Source organism: Equus caballus, chromosome 9 (genome assembly GCF_041296265.1).
Source record: "Equus caballus isolate H_3958 breed thoroughbred chromosome 9, TB-T2T, whole genome shotgun sequence".
NCBI classification, from domain to species: domain Eukaryota; kingdom Metazoa; phylum Chordata; class Mammalia; order Perissodactyla; family Equidae; genus Equus; species Equus caballus.
The window spans coordinates 81,260,911-81,277,684 of record NC_091692.1 but is presented as its reverse complement, the minus strand read 5'-3'; the positions used below and the strand labels follow the sequence as shown (position 1 = coordinate 81,277,684).

General features: G+C 48.4%; 1 protein-coding gene across 1 annotated transcript; it reads left to right on the top strand.

Moving 5' to 3' along the window:
- Positions 1-991: 991 nt before the first annotated feature.
- Positions 992-10,834, top strand: KLHL38 (kelch like family member 38). The gene is made up of 4 exons (XM_023648922.2): positions 992-1,287; positions 1,728-3,322; positions 7,459-7,564; positions 8,466-10,834. Exons 2-4 carry the CDS (start codon positions 1,967-1,969, stop codon positions 8,753-8,755), a joined length of 1,752 nt encoding a protein of 583 aa, XP_023504690.1. The 5' UTR covers positions 992-1,287; positions 1,728-1,966; the 3' UTR covers positions 8,756-10,834.
- Positions 10,835-16,774: the final 5,940 nt, after the last annotated feature.

Sequence of the window (16,774 nt, the reverse complement as noted above, 5' to 3'; positions counted from 1 at the left end):
GAAGCAGAGAAACTAGAAGCAAGGGGAAAAAATCAGTATGGGAGGCTGTTGTAATAGTCCAAGCAAGACCTGAGGAGGAAAGAAAGCCAGGCTTCCCTGCCCCTTGCTGCTAGTACCCTCGAGTGGCCACCCTGGACGCAGGGGCGGGAGAGACAGGGTCCTCTTTACTCATCTTCGTGGTTCTATAGCCCTCCATCACAGTTCTGGTTCTTACACGTGGAGGCTGCCTCCTGCTCCATCACCATCACGTCTCCTCCTTTCCCTCCCTCTTCCTCTCCCTCCCCTCCCTCGCATTCCTCCCACTCTTTCTTTTTGCTCCTCCTCCTTCTCCTTCCTCCTCCTCCCTTCTTCTCTCTCTGGCCCACCCTGGAGCGACATGCTTTGCCTCCTACCTCTAGCCCAGGCCTCCTCGACAGGAGATAACGGAAAAGTAAAACTGAAAAGCAAGCGTGAACCTGTGAAACCTAATTGAAGAGCCACCAGCACGTGTCTGTGAGAGGCAGGCATGACATGAGAGAGCACTGGCCTCACCACTTTAAAACAGAAGCCGACAGAGTAAGGCGCCCACCAAGGGCTTGACCTGAAAACTCCAGGGTGTTCCACAAATATTAACAACAACTTTTGTCACAGAGTCTGTCACCTCGGAGCCTGGAGGAGGACGTCACAGCTCTCTGCAAGGACCCTGCCAGGCAGGTGGGAACTAGAGAGCGACCGACCAGCATCCCTGAGCCCACGCTCTGGCTTCCCTTGTGACCATCCGCCAGCCTCCACTTGCCCAGAACTATCTTCAGTGACTCTCCCCAGGTCACAGCAACCTATTTACAGACATCTAGAATTCCCAGGCACTTTTAGGACAAGCAACTCGGGATGTTTCCAAGTGGGCAGCAAAGTCTTCTCTAAGAGAAGCTGTTCCTCCCGATCTATTTATGCCCGTGTAAACACTCGCCAAGGAAACAAGGCATGTGGGCATGCGCCAGCCCTGCAGGCCCTCAAGTTGCTGCAAAAGGCAACTGGAAAGTCACATGTCATAACAGTGGAAAGTACATATGCAACTATTCTTAGCCCTGGAATGTATACACTGTCTCCCTGCCCAGCAGGTCTTTCACAAAGCTCTAGAAAACTATGAAAGTGCCTTCAGCATAAACAAATCCAGAACTCCCCCAGGGCAAATCATTCGCCAGCTGAAGAAACGGCCTGGGTTGATGGTTTCACTCGGAGCTAGAGGTGGGAACTCCCAGGGGGCCGAGCCAGGCCGAGCATCAGAGGACATCGCTTCAGCAAAACAAGGTAAGTGCTCTGATGTTTAATTCTCCTGCAGGTAGGCTGCCAGGTGCCGCCCAATAACCATGTCCAGGGTACGGTTTGGTCACTGCTTTCTATTTATTCCTTCTTTAAAACAAAACCCAAAAGGCTCCATGAAGTCATGTTTAAAAAAAAAAAAAGGGAAAAAAAAACATTGCAAAGGTCCATTGTCATCTCTCAACTGTGTAGTTACCAGAGGGCCACACCCCCAGAATGACGTCCTCAGGAATGACTAACATCCAGAAAGATGCTTAGATGAGTTTACTGAATAACAGATATTCTGAGAATCGGAAAAAAGGCCCACAGACTTCTGCATGTCAAATGCACAGACTGTCATCTTGCTTCAGGCTAACATTTCAGCCCCTGACAATCAAGTAATTTCCAACAACTTGGTTTTTGGGGGTTTTTTTAATTTGTTTTTTCAGATTCTCTGAAGGTGCTGTTTGCCTGTTACCTTTGAGAGTAATCATAACCAAAAAGAGAAGGGTCCACTGTGAGGTCTGGGGTATCCGTGGCCTCCCTTTACAACCTTCTCTAAGCGATATTCTTGGTGGTACCCACAAGCATCTTCGTGAATGGACATAGATGTCCTAAGTCTTGGAGCCACCCCAGCCAAACGCTCCAGCACGTGCTCCCTCTTGGGACCTCTCCCGCTCTTCGTAGGATGGACCAGGATTCACCAGACGGGCTGCTCTTCAAAGACCACGATTTCTCCTCCGACTTGTTGAGACAGCTCAATGTCTTAAGACAAAACAGGATCCTGACTGATGTGAGCATCTGTGCTGGGGCCTGGGAGGCCCCCTGCCACCGCAACGTGCTGGCCTGTAGCAGCCCCTACTTCAGGGCCATGTTCTGCAACAACTTCCGAGAGAGCCGAGAGGCCAAAGTGCAACTGAAAGGCATCGACTCGACGACTCTGGACCGGATGGTCCTGTATGTGTATACGGGGGAGGTGCACATCACAGCAGAGAACGTTCTGCCCTTGATGGAGGCGGCCTCCATGCTGCAGTACCCCAAGCTGTTTGAGGCCTGCTCCTCCTACCTCCAGGGCCAGCTGACCCCCAGCAACTGCCTGGGCATGATCAGACTCTCGGAAATCTTAAGTTGTGAGACCCTCAAGAAGAAAGCCAGGGAGGTGGCCCTGACCTATTTCCCAGAGGTGGCCGCATCGGCTGACCTGAAGGAGCTCTGTGCCTTGGAGCTGCGAGACTACCTCGGAGATGATGGGCTGTGTGGGGAGGAGGAAAAGGTGTTTGAGGCCCTTATGGTTTGGATCAAGCATGACCTCCAGGCCCGTAAACGATACATGCAGGAGCTGTTCAAGCAGGTCAGGCTTCAGTACATCCACCCGGCCTTCTTCCACCACTTCATCGCCAACGACGCCCTCCTTCAGTCCTCGCCCTCATGCCAGACCATCCTGGAGATAGCCAAGAGGCAGATGTTTTCTTTGTACAGCACCACCAGTGCCCCAGACCTCCAACCTCCGTGGCATGTCCCCCCAAGAAACTCTTACCAAGATTTCCTCATGCTCCTGGGTGGAAGGAAGGACAACCAGCAAACCACCAGGGATGTTCTGCTATACAACCCACAGACCGACCAATGGCAGAGCCTCGCCAAACTCCCGACCCGGCTGTACAAGGCCTCAGCAGTCACCTTGCACCGCAGCACCGTCTATGTGCTGGGAGGCATGGCTGTTGGCGTAGGGAAGAGCGTGCTCAGTCGCAAAGTCTACATCTTCTCCCTGAAATTCAATCATTGGAGGCTGGGGCAGCCCATGCTGGCGGCCCGCTACTCCCACAGGAGCACTGCCCATAAGAACTTCATCTTCTCCATAGGGGGCGTTGGAGAAGGCCAGGAGGTCATGAGCTCCATGGAGAGATATGACAGCATCAGCAACATCTGGGAGAGTATGGCCAGCATGCCAGTGGGGGTTCTCCACCCTGCAGTCGCTGTGAAAGACCAAAGACTCTACCTTTTTGGGGGAGAGGACATCATGCAGAACCCTGTGCGTCTTATCCAGGTAAATGGCTGGTCCTTCCACTGTGTAAGTGCATGAGTGTGTACCCACACATACACACACACACACAAACACACATACATACACATGCACACATACACACATATATACACATACACATACATACACACACACATATACATATACACACACACATATACAGTCTCATATCGCTTAATGACAAGGATACATTCTGAGAAGTGCATTGTTAAGCAATTTCAGCGTTGTGTGAACATCACAGAGTGTACTTACACAAACCTAGATGGTATAGCCTACTACACACCTAGGCTATATGGTACTAATCTTTTGGGACCACCGTCGTATACGCAGTTTGTTGTTGACTGAAATGTTGTCATGCGGCGCGTGACAGTACACACACACATATACACATATATGTACACACACGCATGCACACGTACATATACACACATACATATAATACACACAAACCCTTGCCATTTGGGGCGGAAGGAAAAAGGAGGAAAAGAAAGAAGGAAGGAAGGAACTTTAACTTCAGCCAGATTTTATCCATTTATGAATTCTTTTTGTATAAAATTAATATATACATAAGTACATCAGATACAATCCCTGTGTACAAAGAGTTTATCTTTATTTGAGAAGAAAAATAATATGTCTAAAAGTTTAAGCTAGAAGACATTGAATGTCAGATAGTGAAGTCCTATAGGAATTTTGCAGGTGCTTCTAACCCAAATCAGTAAGGCCTTAAAGGAAGATGCACAAACATTGGTCCACAATCTGTTACCACATCCTCTGGAGCGGGGCCTCAGATTGGCTGAATCAAGATCTCTTTGTGCGGAGTCCTGACATTTACGGTTTACAAACGTCTTCAGGGGATCCTAAGGCATAGCCAGCTTGGGGAACCCCTACCTTAAATGATAGGTAGATGCTAATTTTATTAACAAGCTCTCTGAGAAGTGCAGTTAATGAAAACCAAAATTTCAAAATATTGTGTTTTCCAACGTTATGCAAGTTCTAATCTCTGCAGTTCACCCAATGAGATGAGAAACTTGAGTAACAAACCTGTCTTTAAAGATAATCCGGGAGACCCCTGGTATTTGCTTTGTTCCTTTATAGGAGTTATATTGAGTGCCAGCCACTGTGAAGGCCCCGGGGGACATGGGCATGAGTAGTAAATTGCACTCACCACCCCCCAGGAGCAATTGCAATTCAGATGCTGAATAGGTGGGTGCTCTAAGAGGACAGGGGGTGCCCTAAACCAGCCTAGAGGGCATCAAGGAGGGTATGAGAGTTCAGGGAACTTTGGAAGGACTTCTGTGAGGGTGGTTTAAGCTGACTTGAGCAGAGAGGCAAGAAGAGAGAGAAGGCAGGTGAAGGCAGGGGAGCATGAGGGTTAAAAGAGGGGGGAAAGTCATGAAAGGGTGGATGGAAGGATTTGACAGGGACAGAGGTGGGGGCAGGAAGCTTCTCCGATCAGGTGACTCTGCCTTCTGAAGCAGGAGTCAAAGTCATCTGTTGAGGGAGGAGTGGGGTTCTTGAGCAAGAGAACAGCTGGTGCAAAGGCCCTGAAGCAGAAAGGGGCACAGCTCGTTAACTGGAGGAACTGAAAGCATGACAATGTAGTTGCAATACAGAGCAAGGGGGAGAAAGGTGGTGTGCCAAGGCTGGGGTTGGGGGGTCGTTAGTCCACACATAATCTCCATCAGCCCCCTTCCCAAGCTACCCTGAGCAACCCTTTCCACCCAGACTGCTGCCCTTGAGCCCCTTTATAGAACATTCTGGAACATTCTTGAAGGATGGGTGTGTGTGGAGTTGAGACTGATCTGGCAGGGCCTTCTAGGGCTTGCCAACGAATTGGAGTAGTACCCTGAGAGTAACAGGGTGGGTGAAGTAACCAAATTTGAATTTTTAGAAGTTTCCTCTGGATCCTTTGTGGAGGAAAGATCGGAGGGGTACTGAGAGAACACAGGGAAGAATGTTGGGGGACCCTTCCAGAGGTCCAGGAGAGGGAGGATGGTGGCCCGGGCTGAGTGGGTGCCAGTAGAGACGGAGAAAAGTGACGAACTCCTATTTAATCCTCTTCTTGTTTTTTTCTTGCCTTCCCTTCTTCAGCCTGTGTTTTTGGCTCCTCCCCGACCATCTAGGCAGGTTCTCAGTCCGTTCGGAATCCCACTCCTTTCTTTGAGCCCAGAGAGACGGGTTCTGCTCCCCTCCAAGTTCTGGCCACATAATACAGACGTAATAAAGTGCTTCTACAAAAAGCTAGAGCCCCTCCCTCTTTTTAAAACTATTTTTCAAAATAAAGTCAACAGGCCTGTTGATGATTTCACATTGCAAAATTGTTACCGACTTCCTAAGAATAAATGCAAAGCTCAAAAAAGCTTTTAAGCTGGCATATCAAGAATGCATAGTATAATCAAACAAGACCTTTGCCAAGCCAAAAAAAAAACCCACGAACATGTAAGCGATCCTTTTACACTGTGGGGATGAGAAGGGGAAAAGGGGAAAAGCATTCATTTGGAAGCTTTTCTTATCTACTGAGCATTAACTTCAAAATGGAAATTTTGCTCATTCAGATATAGTTTAAGATGAGTTCTTTGGGGTTACTTGATGGGGTAGGTTGGATTTTCAGGCATAGGTTGTTTTCTGCATAGGGTGGTTCATCCACATGCACACATTCTTTTAAGACCTAGACTGCAGCGGGGTTACTGTGCAAATTGTGTGTCTACGTGTACCTTTCCACGTCCCTTCTTTCTACCTCTATTGCTAGACCACATTAAGCAAAATCTTTACCGTAACAAAGTATCACTTCCTCCACTGGTCAAAGACCATCCTTTGTTTTCCTTGCCCCAGCCTCTCTGGGGGTATTATGAGGATTGTGAGCAAATGTTTAATCTATTTTTGAAACCATACCCAAAGCTGACAGAGAACAGAAGGCCAGGAGACAATTACTCACTCAAGGAAAATGCAACCGGTGTTTGCTTTTCCTCCAAGGATCTCATTTTCCGAAGAGTGTCACCTACATGTTTTCAGATGAAACCACGTGCTTGTCCTTGTCTCTAGCACTTGGCGTCCTCCCTGCTTCACTGACTTAAATGACAGACACAGACCTCAAGAGGTCTCCAGTCTCAAAAGCCTCCATTGAGAAAAGCCACACCTACACAGCCCCAAGCAGTGCCACAAAGGTGACGGTGAAGAACACAGACTCTGGGCTCACTCAACAAGACCAGCTCTCCCACTTACTCTAGCTGTGTGACCTTGGGCATGTCATTTAACCTCTCTGAGCCTCAGTGGTCTAACCAGAAAAATTGGGGGAAGTAATGGTATCTACTTCATAGCAAGGTCGTGAAGATCAAATCTGGTCAAATGATCAAAAATAAGGCCTTTAATATGGTGGCAATTATGTTTTATCCAGAAAGAATTTCCAGTGAAGAATACTGCACCATTTGCTTCTGTAAATGAATGTTTTTGTCCCTTCTTTTCCTATATGAAGTCCATCCTACCTCTCCTGTGTTAAATTTTGCCAGTAATGAACTCATTTACATTTGATGTGTGAACTTTGAGGAAATAAACAGGAGAACATGTTCTAGGAGTCACGACCTGGTCTGTTTCAGAGCACGGCCAAGGAGCCCTGCCCCGACCTCTTTGCTCATTCTTCCTTTCTCGTGCTTCCTTTTTTCTATAATTCTAATGACTCTCAGACATGAACTGTCCAAAAGCCTTCCTCAGCCCCAAATTTACTATCGTCTCTAAGACCCTCTTGGATACACTGGAACATTTAGAAATTTAAACATGAGCCAAAAATAAAAATGATTGAAAAATTATTGATTTTATGACTCCTCAAGTTGTTCCATTTCTCATTAAAACTAAAAAATGTTCCAAGTAAGGTAAGCAAACAGATACTACAAATGTGTAACTTTTGGTCCATTTGACAGAAACACAGCCACTGATCTCAGACAGTCACATAAAGACCAATTTCTAGTCATACTCTTTCTGTTATTTAATTATGTTTTGTGTACTGATAGTAATATACCTACATTTTAAAAACTGGAAAAAAGTGAAAAGAAATCACTCCTATTTCACCCTCTTAGTTACTACTTCTATTTTTTTTTAAATATATCACTTTAAAATGCAGTGCCATGATTGTATTTCTCCCTCAGGTTTATCACATTTCCAGAAACACGTGGTTCAAGATGGAGACGAGAATGATCAAGAACGTGTGCGCCCCCGCCGTGCTGCTCGGGGAGCGGATTGTCATCGTGGGAGGTGAGTTTGAACAGAGAGTCGTGAGGCTGGACACAAACTTGGCATCTCTCATGGAAAAAGGGTCACTAATAGACCAACGTTTTCTACAAGACAGTTTATTTAAAAGCACGTCCATCCAACTAGGGGAGTGTGGACGACTTGACAAAGTTCTTTCCTCATCCAGAAGTTTCTCCCCGTCTTTATCAGCAAACGAGGAATGAAATAATACCTATTTCACAGAGTTCCTGTGATAATAAGATGCGCTCAGTTATCTAAACCCACTTAGCGCCATCCCAGACACGGGGCAAATACTCAAAAAACGTTTGCTATTGTTAATAATATTGGCTTCTAAGGGATCATCTCTCTATAATGGCAGTATAACGTCACAGTTAAGAGGACTGGTTTTGGGGTCAGATAGACCTGGGTTCAAATTCTGACTCTTCCACTAACTGGCTGTATACTCTCAAGGAAGTTATTAATCTCTTTGTGCCTCAGTTTTCTCATCTGTAAAATGGGGCTCCTATAGGAACCCACCAGACAGGGCTATTGGGAGACCCATTTCTGAGTTCCCAAAGGCTCCTTTGATTGTTGTAGCTCCTGGCTGGGCATAAGAGAGAAATGAGAAAGCCAGTGAGGCTGAGAAAGCCGCCAGAGTCAGGAGCTGCTCCCAAGCTAAGAATGGCTTACGTGCCACCTTAACTTGGGGTTAAAAATGCAGGGGCCAGAGTCAGACAGATCTGGGTCCACACCTCAGCTCTGCCACATCCTAGACCTTGGGCAGGTGCCCAAAACTTTCTACCGTTTAATTCAGAGTCCAGCCTCAGGGTTAGGCAACGGCAGAAAGCAGACACGTGCCAGGACTGCTGACCTCTAGTCCCAGATGAGCAAGGCTGACCTTGTCGATATGCCATTTGGTTTTCAGGTTACACAAGGAGGATTCTTGCTTACGACCCTCAGTCCAACAAATTTGTCAAGTGTGCAGACATGAGAGACCGGAGGATGCACCACGGGGCCACAGTGATGGGGAACAAGCTGTATGTGACGGGCGGGCGGCGGCTGACCACGGACTGCAACATCGAGGACTCGGCCTCCTTTGACTGCTACGACCCCCAGACGGACACCTGGACGTCCCAGGGACAGCTGCCTCACAAACTCTTTGACCATGCCTGCCTCACCCTCCAGTGCATACCCTATACTTCCCCCTTTCCATGAGGTCGACGAGAAACTGTCTGTCTTAGTCAAGATGCTCTTGTGGCAAGAGACAGAACCCAACTCCAAAAAGCTTAACCCTAAAATGGTGCAGGGATTGCTCACAGGACTGAAAAGGCCTGGAGGCATATTGTTGGCAGAACTCTCTTTGCCTCTCTTTCTCTCTCTTCTTCTCTCTCTCTCCCCCTCCCTCCTTCTCTACCTCATTTCTATTAGGCTTCATTCTACAAACAAGCTTCTTTATCCACATGATGTAAGGACAATGGCAACCGATAAACTCAGACTCACATTCTCCAGCTTTGCGTCTGCAGGAGAGAATTTTACCACTATCCTTATGTTAACCCTAAAAAATGATGCTCCCTAGCCCTTTTTGAATTCCATGCCTACCTCTTGCGCCAATCACTGTCTCCAGGCATTGTACCACTGCAATTGGCTAGTCCTGGATCATGTCCTTACAGGCAGAGGTGGCATTAGCTATGGTCCTTGACAATTTATCCAAACTGCACGCAATGGGCTAGAAGTGCCTCCCCAAAGGAAGAAATGCTGGGCTGACAAAAATCACATCTGCCCAGAAAATCATGGAAATTTGGCACGAGAGGGCAAAGAGACCCAAAAAGGTCCCTGGAAGCCCTTGGTCCAGGTGGCAGCATGAGCAACGGGCCATGCGTGTGTTCTCTGCATTCTACGGATGCAGCACACTGGGATTCCAGATAAGTATGCGCAAGTCAGGGTCTAGTGTTTGCAAAATTATCTGCACTGCCAGAATAAAGTTTGCTTCTGGTGCCAGATGATGTTTTCCTCCAGCCCTTGGGGAGCTATAAACCTGTGAAATTAATCAGGATTTTCATTTTGGTAAATGTTATGAGAGTTGCTCCTCTGGGGAAAGCCAACGAATTCCTTCAGAGCTTACAGCAATTACTGCCCTCCCGACCTCAGGGCTGACTTTCCCTATCCATAGCCCTCTTTATCGCAAAGTGCCTTCCACCTGGCTCAGCGCCAAGCTCAGGAATAAGCAGGAGCTGGCAGCCCCTTACAATCACCTGGGGAGATGTTTGAAAAATAGATCCTCATACGAGATGGACAGACGGGGATTCTCAGAGACGGGGCCCAGAGCTCTGTATTTTTGAAAAGTGTCCCAGAGCATCATACAGTCACGCGTCAATTAACAATGGGGATGTGTTCTGAGAAATGCGTCATTAGACGATTTTGCCATTGTGCGAACATCACAGAGCGTATTCACACAAACCTAGATGGTATAGCCTACTACACACCCAGGCTATGTGGTACTAATCTTATATGCAGTTGTATATGCGATGCGTCATCCATGCGGTCCTTCGTCAACTGAAACCTCGTTATGCGGCACGCATCAGGCGGAGAAGGACAGCCTGCTTAGGTGTGGGCACTCAAGACCTTCATGCACTGCTCCCATTCCTGTCCATTCCCATCCTGTCATGGCTGGCCCTGTCCCAGGCCAGCGACATAGGCAAAGTCTTCTCCTCTCCAATGGAAGCGTGTGAGATGAGTCTTGCTGCCCTGAGCCTGGCACTCTGGCCCCAGAGTGTCCCTGAGCTGAAGCCTTTCTCCCCTCTGGTTTTCCACGTTCATGTTTGGACTTTTCCTTTCTTCTTAGTTTGTGTTTTTTTGCACTTCGATTTCTCTAGCTGGGGTCTGAAGCTCTGCGCTGCTCCCCAGACCATTTGGCAGTGGTCCAGTCACCCCCCCCCCCAAGATTATCAGCCTCTGCTCCTCATCCTGGATGCTGTCCCCTTAGCCGTTGGCTGGCCTCTTACTCCAGCCCATTCTCTTTGAACCTCTCTGTTCAGGCTCTCCATTCCACCTCTCCCTGAAGCTGTACTTACATAAATAACCAGTGACTCCTACAGTGCCCCATCTGGCTGTCCATTTTCACTTCCCATCTCCCTTGACCAGTCAGCAGCGTACTGGACACGGCTGACCCTCCCTCCGTCTTGAAACAACTTTGTCACTCGGCCTTTGGACAACACTCGCTCTTGCTTCCCTTCTTCCTGCAGTTCATTCTTGCGTCCTTATTTTCCTGACTAATAAATGGTGGTGCACGCCAGGGTTCCGCCCTTAGATTTTTTTGTATCTACTCTCACTCCCTAGGTGAGTGAGCGCGTTCAATGCATGGTTTTAAATACCACCCAAACGTTTCTGACTTTCCAGTTTCCTCTAATTCCAGACTCCCCTGCTTGCCCAACATCTCCACTTTGATGTCACATAGATAGCTCAGCCTAGACATGTTCAAGCCCTCTCTATCCTCATAACACTGACTCCTCCCATGGGCTTCCCCAGCCTGCGAGAAGGCAACACTTGCCTCCCAGTTTCTCAGGCCCAAAGCTTTGGACACTACTCTTGACTCTTCTCTTTCCCTCATACTCTACTTGTCACCAATATACCCAGAGCCCAACCACCTCTCAGCGCCCATGGCTTTAACTCTAGTCCAAGTCGCCATCTTTTCTCATCTGAACTATTACAATTATTTCCTCACTAGTCTCTCAGCTTCCACGTGGCCCCTGAATCTCTCCTCGACACACCAGCCTGTGTGATCTTTTACAAACATAAGAGCAAGTCCGAATAGGTCTTTCCTGTATTTAAAACTCTCCAAAGCCTTCCTGGCTTTCTCAAATGGCCTTTGGAGACCTGCCAGACTCCCCATCCGGTCCTGCTACCTCTCTGCTCTCACCTCCTGGTCTCACATCCCACCACGACCCCCGCTCATGCAGCATTAGCCTCACTGGCCTCCGGGATCACAGAGTCCAAGCACGTTTCCACTTTCTGTCTTCATACTTGCTAGGCCCCCCACCTGAAAACGCTGCTCCACATACCATCCTCGCACGGTTCAGCCCCTCACCTCCCTCAGGTTTCTGCTCAGATATGCTTTTCCGGATGGTCCTTATCCCATCCATCAACAGGTCCCGTCAGTGACACCCCTGAAATAGACCACAAATGTCTCCAGCGCCTCTGTCTTCACTGCAAGCCATCCTCATCTCCGGACCAGCCTAATGGACTCACTGCTTCCCCTCCTGTCCCTCTGATCCTTCTGCAAACAGCAGCCAGAGAAATCTTTTAAAAAGACAAACCTGATCATGTTGCTCTCCTGTTTAAAATGATTTCATGGCTTCCCAGAGACCTTTGCACAGACTTCAATCCTTTATTCCAGCCCCTAGGGCCTTATAAGATCCCCCTCCTCAGCCACCCCACCACAGTTGTCTCTGCTCCAGCCATCCTTTCTTAGTTTCCCCTTCCTCTCTCTTGCCCCAGGGCCTTTGTACTTGCGATTGACCCTGCCTGATACACACTTCTCTCACCTCTTCACCTGATGTACTTTCAAATTTACACCTTACACACCAGATTAAAAGTCACTGCATCAGGGAAGCCTTCCATGCACCCCCACCCCCAGCCTGGGTCAGCTTAAATGCCCCCACCGTCTCCTATATATTCCCCTCGGAGACCCTCATTCTATCCATAATTACTTGATCGCTGTCTTCCCCTCCAAACCCTTCTATCTGTCCTGTCCGCCTCTGCATTCCCAGTGGACTCAGGGTCAGCCACATATATTGTAGATCCTCAATAAATATATGATGGAGGGGTTAATGAATTGGTAAACGAATGTAGAGGCTGACTCTACATTCTCACCTGGGATCTCACCTCAAACTCAGAGGTTAGTGTGGCTGGGTTCTAGTTTAAGCCCCCAGATCTCTGCTGAGCGATCAGCTGTCCTTCCGCCCTTCCCTCTTCTTTCCCACGTTTGGGAACAAGTGGCATGGCCTTCCTGAATCAAGCCGGGTGGGTGAAGAGCTTTTCCTGGAGGGCCCTATTTCCCTGGAATTCGAAGGGGGAGTCTTGCCATCTATAATCTTCTCTGGCCTCCAAAAACCCTTCTATCAGAGGCTCACTGATGCCTTGACTTTCTTCTCCCTTCGTCTCAGTCCAGTATTTAATAAGCTGCCCATTTGTGGCTACTCAGAGCTTGTCCAAGTCTCCTTGGGGCCCAGAAGAAGGATGTAAATTGCCTGCTGGGGTTTATAAAGGAAGATGGCACCAGGGCCAAACATATTTGGATACGCGTGGCAGCCCAGCTCTGTGCATCAAGGGAGATGCCTCTGTGGCAGGTGCATTCACACGTCTGGGCATCCCACAGCCAAACCCCATATCTGCTGTGGTTGCAAAATGACCCTCAGGACACGAGGGAGCCTTTCCAATTTGCTGAGGATAATCTCAGTCCAAAAAGAAAGAGAGAGAAGGTTTTGGCACATGTCTCCCTTGGTCTCACTGGCTGAGTAGAGTCACGGTCCAGAGCTGAGGTCAAAATATATTTAGCCAGCAGCAGTTAAACCAAAACATTTTAAGTAAAAAAATGTCAAATGGCCTGACTAAACATCTCAACAGGCAACAAGGGAAGGGGAAGAAATGAAGCGGAGCAAGGGCAAAGCAAGAAAACACCAAGAAAAGTATCAGACACCCTGTCACAACCTAAACCAATGAGCAAGAGAGGAGCCAGCAGGCAATAGTGTCAGAGGGAAGAATCTGGAACAGGAGGAGTGAGAAGTGGGGCGCTGAAAGGGCTGCTGGTCTTCAGCGCTGGAACCCCCCAGCCCCGACTCCCAGCGGGCATCTTGGAAGAAGGCCTGGCCGTGCTGAGGCCACCAGCAGACCGTTCACTGACCAGGACATGGTGAGCCAGACACTGCATTGGCAGTCCCCTGGTAGAGTGCCGTGGTCCCCACAGGACAAAGTTGCTGGCATCCTGGTCCCACCCCTTTCAGCTCTTCCTGGTTCTCTCCCAATAAGCAGTGGTGGCCCCAAAGATGACCCCCTGGCCTAGAGCCTCCACTCTCCCCTCCAGGTGGTGCCTCCTTATGATCGTGCCTCACCCTCTTTTGCATCCACTCTCTCTGGCAAACAACAGAAAGTCCTGAGTCCTGAAATGTTCGGTTTTAAACATTTTCAGCATAGGCTGAATTTACCTTTGCCACCTATGACAAAAATCTGTAATGTCCCAGAGGACAAGGACTGTGACTGGTTTTACTTAAACACTTTGTCCTTCTCAGGATGTCCAATACCCCTGCTCCACTCCAACATGTCGTTCATGTCCATGCCTTTACACATGCCATTCCCTCTGCTACAATGCCTTTCCCACCCCACCAAGTGAACTCTTCCTCTGCCTTCACCTCCTCTGTGGAGCTTTCTCCAACATTCCTACCACCATCCATCCTCTCCTTCCCTTTATCCCAGTTCCTTTCACATCGTGGCACCATCGAGACTTGTTGAATGGGATCAGAAGGGGAGCTCTTCATGGGGGAGAGACAGAGTCTTGGTGCCCTATGGACCACTGGCCAAGTTCAGTGAGAGCTTGGCGCATAGACGATACGGACATGTTTGTGGGCTGAATGAGCAGATGCACAAGTGAATGGGTCCTAAACACCGTTGGAGCGTCCGGGCTGCTCGGGGTGAAAATACGGGCTTATCAGACAAATTAGGAGTTAAATCAGGTAGCAACCCAGATGGTGTCTAGCCTTTCAAAATTATAATTGCAGATCTGAGAACAAGGAAAAATATAGCCTAGAATGGTACGAAATATGGTGGGGAAGAAAACCACAGTGATTTTTTTCCCTGAGAATGCTACTCAAGATGAGCTGAAAGCTCACCGCCGACGGCCTTCAGATAATCTGATCCCTGGAACTCTGCAAGCATGGGGTCTTCTTGAGTCATTTTTCAGAGAACCACCCCCGCTTCAGTTATCTGGACTTGGGAGGCCTTTTCCAGCCTCAGGGACCCTGACTACCTTTTCTTCCCAACAACTATTATTAGCGGGAGAAGCATGTTGTACCGCAGAGAACACAAACTTGGGAGCAGAAGAGACCTGGGCTCGAATTCGGGTTCTGTCACTTATTGGCTGTGTAACTTTTGACAAGTCACTTCACCTCTCTGAGCCTCAGTTCCCACACCTGGAAAATGGGGGGATTTTGACCTACCTAAGGGTTTGTTTCAAGAATGACAAGAAAGATGATGGACATAAATAGACCTAGTACAGTGCGTGACATCAAGTGGGCAGCGGACACAACGAAGTTCCCTTCTCCTCATCCCTATTCAGTCCTTCTCCCTGTCTTCATTACTGGCTAGTCTGCACGGCCCCAGTGAAAACCTTCCCTAAATGCCCACTTTTAGCAAGGAACAGCAATCAACCCAGACAACTCAGAACGGCCGCCTCCACTCTGGCTGCTATGTTTTTCCGCAGGTTTCCTGCAGCTTGCTAACTGACCCACCTCTTGAGAGCACCGCCCTCCTGTTCATTCATTCATTCACACACTTGGTTATCCATGCATTCAACAAATATTGACCTGAAACCACTATGTGCCAGGCATGGTGGTAAACATGGGGGTCACGGAGTGAACAAGAAGGCGAATGAGGCTCCTGCTGTCACGGACCTCACAGACAAATGGACTTTTCCCATCTTGATGTGCTTAAACACAGAAGAGTGATGATAAAGTGAGTGACAAGACTCTGGTGGCTCTCCTTCCAGACCCAGCCTCTGGTACTGTGTTGGTTTCCAAGGCCACCATATCAAAGAATCACAAACTTAGTAGCTTAAAACACCAGAAGTTTATTCTCTCACAGTTCTGGAGGCCAGAAGTCCAAAGTCCAGTTGCCAGCAGGACTGTGCTCCCTCTGGAGTCTCTAAGGAAGACTCCGTCCTTGTCTCTTCCAGCTTTTGATGGCTCCTAGAAAGCTTTGCCGTTCCTTGGCTTGTAGCTGCGTCACTCCAATCTCTGCCTCCATCATCCCATGGCTCTCTTCTCTGTGAGTCCTTTTCTGGCTTTTACTGGATTTAGGGCCCACCCTGATCCAGTGTAAACTCATCTTGATCCTCACCTTCTTACATCTGCAAAGACCTTATTTCCAAATAAGGTCACATTCTGAGGTTCTAGGAGGACACGAATTTGGGGGTAGGCACTACTCATCCTTATACAGATACCGTCTCCCCCAAGAAGGCATCCTTGATGAGCCCTCATCCCACTCCGCCGCAGGCAGGGCCACCATGACACTGACTCATCCTCATCTCCCTCTTTTCATCAGGGGCATCCTCTGGGCAGGGACCATATCTTTCCTCTCTGTATCCCCCAGTCTAGCACAGAGGCTGGTACTGCAAAGATACTCAGTAAACATGACTGAGCTAAACTAAACCATTCTACAAGGACTAGCAAACTTTTAATGGACCCCAAGGCCAATGTATACAAGACACAGCTTCCAAGCAGCTTCCCAAAAGTCCGAGGTGAGCAACATTTGCCAAATGCCAATCAAGAAGGAATTAGGGTCCACGAGGAGAAGCCCAGGGTCAGGCATAAGAAATTATCTAAGAGAACTAATCTGTCAGCACAATGTCACCCGCAATGTCCTGTTCTCAGTCTTGCCAACACTAGCCTTTGGGGTGACATCATGAGAGGTTGCTCCTTTAAGCAGAATCTAGTGCTAAGGGTGCTGGGGGAGGGGTCAGGTTCCTGAAATGTCAGCTCTCACGCAATCTTATAGGAATGCTAGGCTCCTGTTCAAATGCCACGTCATTCTCTTCATGTGGAGAATTTGGGTTTTGTTTTCCCCAAAGATATTCATGAGTCTCTCTTCCTCTTCATTTCACTTATTTGATTTAATTAGAATTCCAGGGCCTGCCATCCAGAATTCCCCAGTAACGCTCCCATAACAAGTTGACGGTCCAGAAAATGGTGCTTTGAGGACACAGACAGGGATTCAGAAATCCAAGCGGCTTCTGAGTTGGGAAGACGCAGACGCGGAAGTCTGTCCTATTCAAAACAGAGTCTGTCTTCGCAGTTTCTCTGAAAGTCCCCTCGGCCCTACCCACATTCAGAGACCAGAGGCCACCTCAGGGCAGCTGCAAAATCTAAACTCTCTGAAAGGGACTGGAAGGGAGGCCATGTGGAGACTTCTGGCCTCAAGATAAGGCCAAGGAGAAAATAGTAGAATTCATGAGCAGAGCCTCTGAGA

Excerpts from the sequence above, each read along its gene's own strand:
- KLHL38 (XM_023648922.2), top strand. The coding sequence starts at position 1,967 with ATGGACCAGGATTCACCAGACGGGCTGCTCTTCAAAGACCACGATTTC. Across the intron at positions 3,323-7,458 it reads ACCCTGTGCGTCTTATCCAG|GTTTATCACATTTCCAGAAA; the intron begins GTAAATGGCTGG and ends TTTCTCCCTCAG. Across the intron at positions 7,565-8,465 it reads GCGGATTGTCATCGTGGGAG|GTTACACAAGGAGGATTCTT; the intron begins GTGAGTTTGAAC and ends TTTGGTTTTCAG.